General features: G+C 42.9%; 1 protein-coding gene across 2 annotated transcripts in view; it reads right to left on the bottom strand.

Annotated features, from left to right (window-relative positions):
- The window catches only part of gramd2a (GRAM domain containing 2A), a 49,095-nt gene that overhangs the window by 22,169 nt on the left and 11,497 nt on the right, over positions 1-15,429 (bottom strand). For both annotated transcript variants that reach the window (XM_033015025.1, XM_033015024.1), the window contains exon 2: positions 5,651-5,767. In XM_033015025.1, the coding sequence (XP_032870916.1) occupies positions 5,651-5,767 (117 nt within the window). The remainder of the gene's footprint in view (positions 1-5,650; positions 5,768-15,429) is intronic.

Here is a 15,429-nt window from a genome sequence, read left to right as displayed (position 1 = left end):
ACTCTCTGGGTGAAAAAGTTTTCTCTTATCTCTGTCCTAAATGGCCTACCCTTATTCTTATGCTGCGACCCCTGGTTCTGGACTCCCCCAACATCGGGAACATTTTTCCTGCATCTAGCCTGTCCAATCCCTTAAGAATTGTATATGTTTCTATAAGATTCCCTCACATCCTTCTAAATTCCAGTGAATATAAGCCCAGTCGATCCATTCTTTCATATGTTGATTTGTTTATGTGCAACAAGGTAGAGATCAACCTCAGTTCATGGTGGAGTTACATTAAACAGACAAAGCCCAGTGGATCCATGGGTGAGTTACAGGCCTCATGGAGGGCATCTCATGAGATGTGGCACATTGGCTACTGCCTACTTGAGATCCATTATAGTCAGATAGAGATACAAACCCTTCAGCTCACCATCAGTTCTAACAATCATCTATATATGAAAGATGTAATTAAGCTGGAAAGAGTGCAGAGAAGATTTATAAGGATGTTGCCAGGACTCGAGGGCCAGACCTGTTGGGAGAGATTGGGCAGACTAAGACTTTATTTCTTGGAGCACAGGAGTCTAGGCGGTGATCTTATATAGGTGCATAAAATCATGAGGGGAATAGATAGGGTGAATGCAGAGTCTTTTACCCAGAACAGAGGAATCAAAAACCAAAGGACATAGGTTTAAGATGAGAGTGGCAAGATTTAATGGGAACATGAGGAGCAACTTTTTTCACTTAGATGGGCATATAGAATGAGCTGCTAGAGGAGGTAGTTGAGGCAGGTCCTATATCAGCTTTTAAAAGACAGGTACATGAATGGAAAAGGTTTAAATGGTTATGTGCCAAGTGCGGGATAATGGAAGTAGCCTAGATGGGACATATTGGTCGGCATGGATGAGTTGGACTGAACGGTCTGTTTCCATGCTGTATGAATCTAGGACTCTGACTCTCTAATCCACAAATGTATACTAATCCCACTTTATTCTTCCCACATTCTCATCAACTTCCCCCAGATTTTATCACTCAACAACAAACCAGGGGCAATTTACAGTGCCCAGTTAACCTATCTACATATCTTTGGTATATGGGAGGAAACCGGTGCACCCCGGAGGAAGAACACACAGGCAGCACCCAAGGACAGGATTAAACCGGGTCTCTGGGGCTGCGCTCTGCCAACTGCAACACTGTGCTGTCTCATTCTGTCTCTGCACAAAGCATTTCATTGGGTCATCATGTCGCCTTCATCTTATGACCAATGGTTTGTCAGGGGAGGATCAGTGGATTATTTGGGATCTTTCTTTGGAATTGAGCATCTCCCTGATGTTGGAGTCTTTAGAACGGAGGAGAGCATTTTTTGGTCGTGATGGTTGACAAGGGTCAAGGACTTGATCAAAGGTTAATGACAGGACATGTCTGCCACTGCCCACTAGTGAGATCCAATATAGAGTCATAGAGCGATTCAGTACAGAAGCAGGCTCTTCAGCGTAACTAGTCTGTGCAGAGTGGTCTTCCTGCAGCTGAGTAACTACATGGGGCTAGCACGATGAATTGGAACAGAAATAAACAACCCCCACAACGAGACACTGTGCTGACCCACTGGAACCGTGCTGCACACTGGCAAATGGTCAGGAAATCCGTGCTATTCCTCAAGTGAGAGCGAAGGGTAAGAACACGCAAGATATGAATTAGAGCCAGCACAGACTCAATGGACCAAATGGCCTCAAGCTACGTCACGAGAAAATATCTGTTATCACGGACAGTTTGCGAATTGTGCTCCATGGATTGTATAATAGAACTTTACCTCCATCGCGCCGTGTGAAATATTATTAATCCATGGGTTCATCTTTCCCATCCAGTGGCTGCATGAGATGGGTTTGAGAACTCCATTTCAACAAATTAGCAGTGAATAAGGGCAAGATGTACATTGACAGTTTTAACATACCAGTTACTGCTGACAAAAGCCAGCCCCTGAATCTTTCCACTGCTCTTTGCTAGTAAATTTTTGTAAATTAATGGGATTTTTAATGGTTGTTCTGGACCCTCAGTTATAATGAGCAGTTGAGAAAAGATTCTCTGACAGGTCCTGCAGGAACTTGCTAACACACTATATGAGAGTCGAGGTCCCATCACTGTCAGTGTTCCAGGATTTGCAAACTACAGCCCCTCTGACGCATCTCTGATACAGACCACTCAGCCCCCATCTGATGTACACAGGGCTTCTAATTTTCTAATTCCTGTTTCCCCACCCCATCTCCCCCTCTCCCTAGCTCATCCTCTACTCCAACATTGTGCATTGGTTTCCCCGGAAATTGGTTGTTAATCTAGTCTGCAAATCTATGGCAACTCCAATCAATTCATTTTATTTGCCTTGTGGTTTGTACTGTTTGCCTTCTGAAAGATGACTTGTTAGCATTGTTGCCTCACTGTGAAAGGTAAATAAGATCGTGAATCAGGTGTTATCTCTGTTATCAGGCAAATGACCAGGATCTTTAATTAAACTTTATCTTGAACTAGATAGACACAAAAAGCTGGTGTAACTCAGCGGGACAGGCAGCATCTCTGGAGAGAAGGATTGGGTGACGTTTCAGGTCAAGACCCTTCTTCCAGCTGGTTAGGGATAAGGGAAACGAGAAATATAGACGGTGATGTGGAAAGATAAAGAACAATGAATGAAAAATATGCAAAAAAGTAACGATAATAAAGGAAACAGTTCATTGTCAGCAGTTTGTAGGGTGAAAATGAGGTTGGAGGAGGTGCAAATGAATCTAACCTGAAAGGACTGTCGGGGTCCCTGGACAGAGTCGAGGGAGGAGGTATAACGACAGGTGTTGCATCTTTCTTCTGCGGTTGCAACTGGGGGGGGGGGGGGGGTGGGGGGGGTGGGCGTGGGAAGGAGTGAACTAATTGTACCCTTTATCTGTGCAATGGGGACGACTTAATTGTAATCATGTATAGCCTTTTCTTTGACTGGGTAGCACGCAAACATATGTTTTTCACTGTACATGTGACAATAAACTAAACTAAATAGAAATGAACAAATCGTTGCAGTATAACAAAACCAGTAAAAGTACCGGTCTCCTTTTTAAAGCAATCACATTTAGAAAAAGAGATATTAAGAGTTATGTACAATTTTGGTTAAGGTTGAGAATGGGAAAAATTTAATAGGAACCTGAAGGGGAACTTTTTCGCACAGAGGGTGGATGGTATATTGTGCGAGCTACCAGAGGAGGTAGTTGAAGCAGTTACTATAACAACATTTAAAAGACATTTGGACAGGTAAATGGATAGGAAAGGTTTAGAGGTTATGAGCCAGACAAAGGCAGGTGGGACTAGTATAGATGGGGTATCATGGGCAAGTAGGGCCAAAGGGCCTGTTTCCGTGCTGTTTGACTCTATGATTCTCGCCTGTGAAGCATTTACAGTACGAACCTTAGTTGCCTGACTCTTAACTGTCCCGTGCCCTGGCTCTTCAAAGGACTGACATCTTCAAAAGACGCAGGTCAAGAGTCTGATAGAATCATCTCCGTTTGCCTGCACCAACATCATCCAAGGATGTCAACAGCATCCAGAACAAAACAGCTCATCTATCCCGCTAAATACTTGCCCTCTCCCCCACATTCACACCAAGATGACCGAGTGTACAGTCCGCAAGGTCAACTGTGATCTCACAATGTCTTCTTGGACACCACCTCCTGAACCTGAAACTTTGCCACTTAGAAGGCCAAGGACATCAGTTGCATGAGAATACCACAACACATTGGTTCTCCTCCAAGTTTCACTCTATCCTGATTTGGAAATATATTGTCTTTACTGGGTCTTATGTAAATTCCTATGTACTGTGGGAGAACCTTCAGATAGATCACAGCAGCTCAAGGAGGGAGCTGGCTGGGAAGGTCAAGTTAGGAGAGGCATCAAATACTGATTTCACCAGTAACACTCAGGTGCTGTGTTACACATGGCTATAGAAACAATGGAAGTAGTTCAAACAAAATACTTAAGGGAAGATACCAAGAAAGTGGTCTCAAGCAATTTGAGAAACTAACTGGGGTCAGCTTTTTTCACTATGAGAGAGTTGATAAAAATCCTTAAACAATCTTTGGGGAGATAATTAAAAGGTTGCACTAACATTTCATAGAATTACAGCATAATAGGAGGCCATTCAGTCCATTGAGTCTATGCCGGCTTAATGGAAAATCTTTATTAGTCCTTATATTTTGTGGCCCATAACGTCCATTTTGAAGTCTCTTTTTTGAATCCATTGTCCTGCAGTAATGGGTTCCAGATATCACAGCTTCAATAAGCCTTTCCTCACATGTATTCTTTCTATTGTTCAAAACTTTAAATCATACAAACAGATGAATTAGGAGCTAAAGTCAGCACCTCCAGTCTTATTTCACCATTAAATAAGATTATAACTGATTCAAATGTAACTTCAATTCAACATTTCCAGGTAACCTCTCGCCCCATTGCCTATCAAGAATCTATCTATCTCTGCGTTAAAAGTACTTAAAGATTCTGCTTCCAATACCCCTTTAAGGAAGAGCGTTCCAAAGACTCTCAAACATCTGATAGAATAAACTCAGAACCATCAAAAGGGAATGGGACATAGATTTAGACAGCGACCCCTAGTTCTAGATTCTCAAATAAAGGACTCAACTTCATCTCCACATCCGCCCTGTCACCAGCGTCTCCTGATACCTGACCCAACTGCTGAAGCTTCCCCTCTATTGACCTAACATGAACCATTTTGTACACGTCAACCAAATCTTCTCTTCACACTTGGGGAAAAACAAATGGATTCCACTCCAGAAATGGTCCAGTTCTAATTTAAAGACCCTGATTATTTAGAGCAGCATTTAGGCCTAGTTTAAGAGTTCAATCCTTACCCCGGGTGCTATCTATGTGGCTATTTACTTCTTTCTGCCGTTAGCACATGGGTCTTATCTGGGTGCTCCATTCTCCTCCCACATTCTAAATCCACACGGGTTGATACGTCAACAGATCAAGGTAAATTGCCTCAAATGTGTAGGTGAGAGATAGCATCTGAGGAAATTGATGGGAGTGGAGGAAGAGTATCATAAAATGCAAAGTGGAGTAAATGTGCTTGATGGATTTGGAAAACCCAAAGAGTCTCCTTGTATGCTTATATGACTCAATGACTTCATTGAAGGCCGCACAGCTGCTGCGTCACAGCGCCAGAGATCTGGGTTCGACCCTGATCTCGGATGCTGTCTGCGTGGAGTTTGCATGTTCTCCCTGTGACCATGTGGGTTTCCTCCAGGTGCTCTGGTTTCTGTCCACATTCCAAAGACGTGTGAATTTGTAAGTCAATTGGCCTCTGTAAAGTGCCCCCAGTGTGTAGGAAGTTGGTGAGAATGTGGGATAACATTGATCACCTGTTCATACTAGTACTATGATTGGCGTGGATCTGGTGGGCCGAATGGCCTGTTTTCATGCTGTATCTCGAAACTAAATCATGGATTCTAAATGTCCCATCCACGGGAAATACGTTCAATCCTGTCATTTAAAACACTTCAACCAGAGCTCCCATTCCTTAATTGCCAAGTCTATTCCACTGGTTCACATACCTTCCCGCTAAGCCCCAATATCATAATGAAATCTGAACGTTCTATTTCAACGAAGATCAGAGGAAGAGCTGTACCTTCCACGCGGACGTGATTCGAAGCTATCTTCTTCCACGGAGGTCTCAATAGCGTCCAGGTTTGGGGAGGGGCTGCGGTCATTCTGTAGAGGGTCCATTTCCAATGGCGGTTTCAGCCTATAATAACAGAAGAAAGCGTTGGAATTGTCCATGTGCAATGGGTTACTTGTACACCAACAAAGAATTGTATGTATGTAGCACCTCCAATGTAGGAAACTTCAAGGTCCTTCGGGAGAGAGTAATCACACAAAAATAGTTGACACAAAATGCTGGAGTAACTCAGTGGGTCAGGTAGCATCTCTGGAGAAAAAGGTGGGTGATGTTTCAGGTCAGGACCCTTCTTCAGTCAAGAAGAAGGGTCTGAAGAACGGTTCCGACCCTTAATGTCACCCATCCTGTTTCTCCAGAGATGCTGCCTGACCCGCTGAGTTACTCCAGCATTTTGTGTCTATCCTCAGTGTAAACCAGCATCTGCAGTTCTTGCAAAGATTCTTCCAAATCTGCAGTTCCTTCCTATACCAAAACATTTGGCACTTGGATTCTAGGCAAGATGACTGAAAGCTTAACTGAAAAGGTAAGTTTTAAATGTCTTCAACCCAAAACATTAATTATGTGTCTGCCCAACTTGCTGAGTGTTTCCATCATTTTATGGTTTTATTTAATGTGAACCTTCTCACTATATCCCAATACGCATGACAATAATAATAAACCAAATCAGAACCTTCTTAAAATTTAATGAACAGAGAGCGGGAGTGGGAGATGGGTGAAGGAAGGAGAGGTGGCAGGAGGAAAGAGAGCTAATAGACAAGGCAGTTGCGGAGAAATGGAGCCAGGCCAAGATGCAAGAGTATAAAAAATCAAGGAACATGGAGGTGTTAATAAGATAAATGCAGTAACATGGCAGTCACTTGATTGTTATGAGCAGATTTAAACTTACAGTTAAAATGACTTTACAAGTAAGATTAAATTAAAAGACAAAAAGGAACCTAAAGTATTGCATTTAAATGAATTGAGTATAGAAGTTGGGACGTTATGTTACAGTTGTACAATACACTGTTGAGGCTGCACTTGAAGTATTGCGTTCAGTTTGGTCACCCTGATGAAAGATGCTGTTAAGCTGGAAAGGGTGCAGAGAGGATTTATGAAGATGTCACTTGGTCTCAAGGGCCTGAGATATAGGGTGAGATTGGGCAGGCTAGGGCTTTATTCCTTGGAGCACAGGGGATTGAGGTGTGATCTTACAACGGTGTATCAAATCATGAGGGGAATAGATAGGGTGAATGCACACTTTTTCTCAGGGTAGGAAAATCATGAACTTGGGGCCATAGGTTTAATGAGAGAGGGGAAAGGTTTAATAGGAACCTAAGGAGTTATTTTTTTCCACACAGAGGCCAGAGGAAGTAGCTGAGGCAGGTACAATAACAACATTTAAGAATAATTAGGACAGGTACATGGATAGGAAAGGTTTAGAGGTATATGGGCTAAATTCGGGGAAATGGGAATAGCATAGATGGGGCATCTTGGTCAACACAGACAAGTTGGGCCGAAGGGTCTGTTTCTGTGCTGCGTGACTCTTTGATCCAAACTAGACAAACAATGAAGAATCCAAATGAGCAGCAAATCTTTACCGACTCTGAACAACGAGCCTCTGGTCAAATTTCTCAGAAATGATGATGTGACCAGCTCCCTGCCAAAATGGGGCATAGAGGCAAGGACCTCAGGACCCTCTGCTTCACAGTGGATCAGCCTTTTTCTGGCTGTCAAAGCAACGTTAATGGAATAACAAGCAAATATTTCACAACACACAATTAATCTCCTGGGCCTACACTGCTTCATTTGATTTTTGACCACACAGTAATCATTTGACAAGAGATTAAATCCTTCTGGGAATGTCCAATTCCATTCTGCGCTTTCAGCTAAGTCACTGTACTCTGTCTAATTCATTTAATCAGTCAGCAGCTCACATGGTGGCGATGGTTACAGTGAAGGGCATTTTGTGAAATTGATTTGCAAAGTCAAAAATAACTTTCTTCATGAATGCAGTTGATCAAAGTTGGTTTTAATCCACAAAGTCACAAAGGAAAATAGGCGAGGAAGGTTTAAAGATTTTCCACCCAAATGAAAAACAAGTTCATTGATGTGCATTCTTTATTGACATGTTATTTATTTTCCAGTTAGAGTTGGAAACAGGTCCTTCGGCCAACTTGCCCATGCCAATCAAGAACGCCCATCTACTTTAGTCCCACCTGCCCACGTTTGTCCTATATCCTTCCACACCTTTCCTACACATGTACCTATCCAAATGTCTTTTAAATGTTGTTATTGTACCTGCCTCAATTACCTCCTCTGGCAGCTCGTTCCATATACCCACACTCTGTGTGGAAAAAGTTGCCCTCAGGCTACTATTAAATCTTTTCCCCTCAGCTTAAACCTATGTCCTCTGCTTTTTTAATTCCCCTACACTGGGTACTAGACTGTCATTCGCCCTATCTATTCCCCTCATGACCTTATACACCTCTATAAGATCACCCCTCAGCCTCCTGCACTCAAACCTTGGCAACATCCTCGTAAATCTTCTCTGCACTCTTTCCACTTAATGACATCTTTCCTTTAGCAGGGTGCCAAAAACTGAACACAATTCTCAGTTTCACTAACGTCTTGTACAACTGTAATATAACATTCCCATTTCTATACTCAATATCCCGACTGATGAGGGCCAATATACCAGAAGCCTTCTTGGCCATCCTATCTACCTGTGACGCCATTTTCAGGGAACTATGTACTTGCACTCCTACTTCACTGTGCTCTACGATACTATCCTGGGTCCTGCCTTTCACTGCGAAAGTCCTGCCCTCGTTTGACTTCCCAAAATCCCATAATCGCACTTATCTGCATTAAACTACATCAATCACCCCCTGCCCAACTAATCGAGATCCTGCTGCAATTCTCAAATCAAAAAAACCTCTTGACTTGTCACAGCCTGGTTCAGCAACTCAAACACCCAGAAACTCAGGAGATTACTAAATGTGGTGGACACTGCCCAGTCTGTCATGGATACTGTCGAAGGAATTTAAAGGAGGTGCTGCCTCAAAATGGTAATCATCAAGGACACACACTACCCTGGCCTCGTGCTCATTTCACTCCTGCCAACAGAAAGAAGGAATGAAGAAATCTGTAAACTATGCCCTCCAGGATCAGGAACAGCTTCTTCCCAACAACCATCAGGAACACTCCAAACAGCAATTAACTACAAACTGTGAACTGTTTTTGTTGCACGAGGGACTTTGGGCTTTTTGTTGCACTAATATTGTTTTTTTTCTTTTACATGATTGAACTTTTTTTTGCTTATTCTGTTACCTATGAATACTGTGTTTATAGGCCTATTGTGGTGCTGCAAGTAATAATTTTATCGTTCAATTTTTGATACCTATGACAATTAAACACTCTTGACTTGACTCTTATAATTTTAGCCAACATACAAAAATAAGCAGTCACCAAAACAATATCCTCTTGCATAGCACCCAGACAAAGTTTGAGTATGGAAATACCAAAGACTGCAGATGCTGGAGTATTAAGTAAAAAACAAACTTCTGGAAGAACTCAGTGGGTCAGGCAGCATCTGTGGCTGGGTATCCCAGAGTCAGAGGCTGGGTATTTCAGAGTGAATGACTCATCTTCCAACAACCCCAAACCCTACCATTTCTAATGCACAAACCAAGTAAATATTCTCAACTTGAATGGATGAGTAAAACATCAACAGCATTCAACAGATTTGACACCAACCAGGATAAAGCAACCCACCAGACTGTTACTCCATCCAACACCCCAAACATTCATTCTCTTTACCACTGGGGCACAGTATGTAATATCTATAAAATCACATTAGGTCTGTTCTGACAGAATACCCTTAACATGCCACTCTGCCACTATGAAGGACAAATTGTAATTGTAATTAATTTATTAGCCAAGTATGTAAACATACAAGGAATTTGAGTTGCCAACAGTCATATAAAACAACAAGATACATAACCACATAAAAATTAAACATAGACTTAAACAGCCGCCACAACAGCATGTTAGAATTCCCAGGGCACACAGCACAAGCGGAGACCCACAGCCATCAGTTCAATGTTCGGGCCACACACACGCTCCTTCACCGTGATATGACCAGTTGTAACGACCACTGTCACTCTCTGTGCAATCCCTGTCCGCCCAAATAGTCAGAAAGCTGTCCACACTCGCACTAAACTCCAGGATGTCCTCATGGAGCCATGTCCCGGCAAACACCGAGATCATTGCACTCGCGGCACATTCTCCGAGTCCTCACCAGCGCAGGCAGCACGTCCATCTTGTTTTTTTCGGCGATTTCACATTCCCCACTGTGATGGAAGGCAAATAACATACCATCTTTCCTCCTTTTCTCCCATGATGGGGGCAATCGAAGCTCTCATGATCGGGGCGATCAAAGCTCCCGCATTGGATCAATCGGAGCTCCCATGATCGGGGTGGTCGAAGCTCCTGCGGTTGGAACCCCCGCAGTCGATCCCTAACAAAGAATCCCGCCAGCTCCACGATGTTAAAGCCGCAATGCAGACAGAGATACGATGAAAAAGTTGCATCTCTGTCGAGGTAAGAGATAAAAATAGGTTTCCCCTAACTCCCCCCCACCCTCACATAATACATAAACTAAAGATACACTAAAAACATACAAGTAACACAGTAACAAGAGAAGAAAAAGACAAGACAGGCTGTTGGCGCAGCAGCCATATACGATGCCAAGGCAACAGATGCAAGGGAACACCACCAACTACAAGTTTCTCTTCCCCTTGTGCAGCACGTTGAGGAACTATATCATGGCTCTTCATCACTGCTGGGTCTAAATCCTAGTAACTACCTCCCAAAAATCACCAAAGGATTGCAGCTGTTTTAACCACTTCCTTCACAATGGCAAATAAGGATGGGCAATAAATGCTGGTTTCATCAGGGATGCCCAGATCCTAAGAAGCAAATGAGTAAAAATATACATTTTCCTTCCTGTTAGTCACAAGTTGAATGGAGCTAATCTTCTGCCATTTTAAAAATAGACAAAGAGCTACTATTGTGTCAAGATCTTTCACAGCCTCAGGGCATCCAAAGAGCATGTTTGCAAAAGCGTAACTGAATGTGGAGGTTCATTTGGAACATAAGCACCAGAAGATATAGTGTGTAGAAAGGAACTGCAGATGCTGGTTTAAACCAAAGATGGGCTCAAAAAGCTGGAGTAACTCAACTTTCACAGAGATACTGCTTGACCCGCTGAGTTACTCCAGCTTTCTGTGTCTACCAGACAATATTGGTTGGTAAATGGACATAGGGCTGAATGGCCTGACAGTGTTGCAAATCTTATATAACAGACCTTTGTTTAGGGACCTTGTGCTTTGCTCTACCTGTATATCTGTCTTCCAGACCGTGCGTTTGTTTAAGATCAACGCCGCAGAACGAAAGGGAAGGCTGTTTATCATCACATCTTCGGAATGTTCACAAACAGGTTTGCAGTTGAGCAGCAGTTGTTGCTTTAATGTAGAAAGTTTGGCAGCCACTTTGCAAAAAGCAAGAACCAACAAATAGTACTGGGTAAAGAACAGATAATCTGCCAAATGAGAGATACTGAATGTCTCAATTTAATCTCTGGTGCAGTCCTCAGTACTGTTGTCCTATATGTTGGGGAGGATTGAAACTACAACTTCCGATTCAAATGCAAAATAAGACACACTGAATCACAGGATCATTCCATTATTCCCAGTGTAGCAGCCCTCTGGCCCCAACCCCATTTCCTCTGGGCATAATAGGAATAGCAAGGGAACTTTTATATATCCTCAACAGAACTTTCCAGCAAGTCAAGCTTAGTGTCACAGGAATATCACGGGTACAGGACCTCCCAGGGATGGAGGACTTTATTCTCACTTCACATTTCCTAATGACATAGAAGGTGGTAATTCAGTCCATGGGGACTATGCTGGATCTCAGAACATAAATAGGAAATGCATACCTCCTTAGGGCAAGATCAGACTTGATTTGAGAGACTTGAGGCTTCAGAGTTGCACGATGGCACCGGAATGTGGTGACTCTTTGCGTGCTGTCCCAGAAGAGGATTTACTGTGGAGGCCAAACAAGGTTTGGATTGGGGCCCTTCTTCACATTGCTCTCAATCCCTAGTACTTTGTTTTTCAAAAGTCAAGAGTGTTTAACCGTCAAATGTACTGAGAACAGAATAATGACATTCTTACTTACAGCAGGATCACATTCCCCCGAAACGCAATACACATAGATAATATATACAGTAATAAACAAAAATTCAGGCCGTGTTTACCACTCTCTGTAATCTTCGTTTTTGGGTGTTCGAGTTGCTGAACTAGGCCTTAATGCAACAAGCCAGTATGCTCTCTACCATACACCTATCAAAGTTCAAGAGAGCATTCATCAAATCTCCTGATTCTTCTGATGCAGAGGCATTGACAGGCTTATTTGCTATTGCATCCATTTTATGCTCAAGATTCGGGCATCTGCAGTCTAATGCGTCTCTATGCCACACATTAACATAGCAACTCAGCAAATAGGAGGACCCACATCTCAGAGAGGTGATAGTTGTTAGACTACTTAGCCACTATAACCTGCCCCAAAGTGGTAGAATATGGAGGAGTTGATGGGGAAAATGGAGAAAATAAAATGGGATGCGTGTTAAATGAGTGGTTCATGGTCAGCGCAGACTGGGAGGATCAGCAGCACTGCCATGTGCTGTATGACTGAGACTCTATGAAAGAAACACATTCAGATAGATTGTACGTAAACCACAGCACCATACCACAGTGTCTGACACAAACCTCTCTGTAAGTGCTGGTCTCCTTTAAATAGCATTAAACTATAATTTTTAAAAATAATTAAACTATAGCCTCACTAAAGCACCAAATACTAGCTGAGAAACACAAAATGAAGTATTTAAGTTTCTTCTTCTCCGCTGTATCCGCGAGTAACGGTGGGAGACATTGACCACAGCTGACAGCGAGCTCTCATACATACAAAGGGATCAGTGTACTCACTGGAGCTCAGACACGCCTGCAAGGAAGGCTCCAATCAGAGTACGCACTGTGGAACAGTCTACAACTCTCCCTTGCAAGGGGAGGGGAGTGGAAATTTCCACTGCACCAGAGGAGAAAGTTGTTTATAATAGTTTATGGTTAGATATCTCTTAATCAGGGAATGAGAAAAGATTGTGCTGAACTTTTCAAGGTTGAATCCATGATCAAGATTATATCAAGATGATAATCCATGCAAAGAGAATGATTATCAGTATTCATTCCATTTTCTCCAATTTGAATATTATCGCATTGACTTATCAAGATGAGACAAGGCTTCACACAACAATGCCCATATAACTGGCAAAACTCAATCAACATCTGATCAGATCATAATCTAACTCCAATAATACTCAACTAAGTACCTTGATAATGAATGTCCCAGCATGAAAACTACTGTAATAAAATCAGAAAATGCTGGAAAAATCCCAGCAAGTTAGGCAGCATCTGTCGAAACAAAAACCCTTTTGGGTCAGGATCATCGCACTGAATAGTTATATTCTGGCCCACTGTCAGGACAGACTCACTGGATACAGCAACAGAATGGTAGGTCACAGGTCAGAATTTGAACCCTATTATTTTCATAGCATCAGATTGAACACAGCCAAGAAAACCCACTGCAAATTACATCTGCCAGCCTTCTTTGCAAAGGAATGATGGCAGTACCCAGGCAGCATCTGCGGAGGAAGAAACATAGTTCATGTTTCACATCCAGAACAGAAAGGTCACCAGTGTAGAACAGTACACAGCACAGGAACAAGCCCTTTGGCCCACGAAGTCTGTGCCAAATATGAAGGTAAGTGAAACTAATCTCTTCTGCCTCAACCAGAAATGCTTATTCAGTTGTTTTCTCCGCAGATGCTGCCTGACCTACTGTTTACAGCATTTACATTTCTTATACCAGCCGTCCCCAGCTGATAAATCAGTATCCCATCAGAAGTGAGAGTTGTAAGAAAATAGAATCCATTCGAGGTGCAGGAGGAGCACCATCAACGACACTACACACTCAGGCCTGTGGATGGGTGTAAGCAAAAACACAGGATATGATCTAATTGACCTTATTTACCCTTCCCCCCCCCCCATCATAATCTCCTGCACATAACCTGCTATCAAGCTTCTGAACCGTCCTTCCATAAGCTAGGGTAATATCCATTTTATTTCTACCTCATTGCAGACATTGGACTTAGTCTATGGAACTGGTGCGCTGCAATGCTGAGAACAACATTCTACACTCTGTATCCTGCTCTTTGCTCTACCTATTGTACTTGAGTTTCACTTGATTTTACTAATGTATAGTACTATCTGATCTAATTGGATACCATGCAGCACAAAGCTTTCCACTGCACCACCGTACACGTGGCAATAATAAACCTAAACCTAATGTTTTTCAATGGCAATATGAATGGAAGTGACTTCCTCAAAGTCCAGGCGAGACCATCCAATGTAGTTAGGACACAAATTCAGCAAGTATCTAAGATGACAAATACCACATTAGCTATTAATGCTAGAGTTTATAATTTCAAAATAAATTGTTACAATTGAACAAGGTGTGGGTGAGACCACATCTGGGGCACTGTGTACTGTTTTGGTGAGTATATTAAAAAAAGGAAAAACTAGCATTGGAGGCAGTCCGGAAGAGATATATTCCAGAGGTAATTCCTGAGATAAAAATGTTGACCAGTAAGAATGGATAAAAATATATATGATGTGTGTATTTTGAAGTTCAGAAGAATAAGTGATGATGTTAGTGAAGCATACACAATCTCAATGGAAACACACGGAATTGCAGATGCTGGAATCGTGAGCAAAACACAAAGTGCTGAAATAATTCAGTAGCTGAGGCATCATTGTTGGAAGAAATGGATAACGGCACTTCGGGTCGGGAACCATTTTCAGATTGAAAATGGATCCGAACCTAAAACGTTGCCTATCCATTTCCTCCACAGATCCTGCCTGACTCGCTGAGTTAATCCAGCACTTTGTGCCTTTTTTTGGTGCATTTCACATTAGCCTCCATTTTCTGTACAAAACATTATGCTCAAGATCCTAAGAGGGCCTGACAGGGTAGGTGCCAAGATGCTGAACATTTACAACTAACAGACAAGGACTGTGATGGAATATTCCCTGCTTGATTTGGTGAGCACAGCTTCCAACAACACTAAATCTTGGTACTTTCTACTTCACAGCAACTTAAAGAGTATCTTCAGCAGACAAACTGTATTGGTTTGAGGTGACAAATTGCCAACACCTTCCAGAGGCAAATGGCAAAATGCAACAAATGCTGGCCTTGCCGATAGCACCACTTCCTATAGATCAGGGGTCGGCAACCTACGGCCCACAGGCCAAATGCGGCCCGTAACCCAAAATCATCCGGTCCGCATGCGTTTTTATTTCTCCCGTAATCATCCGGCCCGCAGACTTCCATCATCTCCGATACCTGGAAGGTGATTTCGGACCGAGGGTCGGGTGAAACACTGTGAAAAAGACGCATTCAATCCTGCTGTCAATCCTGAGGCTGGGCTCCTCCTCCCGGGCCCGAGGCCGCGGTGGAGCGTCGAGCGCCGCCAAGCTCTGGCTGTACCACATCTTGCGCAAAGCCGCCGACACGGCCGCGCACCTTCTGTGTCTGGACTTCACTGTCGGGATCGGGGTTGTCAAAAGGCCAGG

The sequence above is a fragment of the Amblyraja radiata genome, chromosome X (assembly GCF_010909765.2).
Source record: "Amblyraja radiata isolate CabotCenter1 chromosome X, sAmbRad1.1.pri, whole genome shotgun sequence".
Taxonomy (NCBI): Eukaryota; Metazoa; Chordata; class Chondrichthyes; order Rajiformes; family Rajidae; genus Amblyraja; species Amblyraja radiata.
This window is presented reverse-complemented; position numbering and strand designations above follow the sequence as displayed.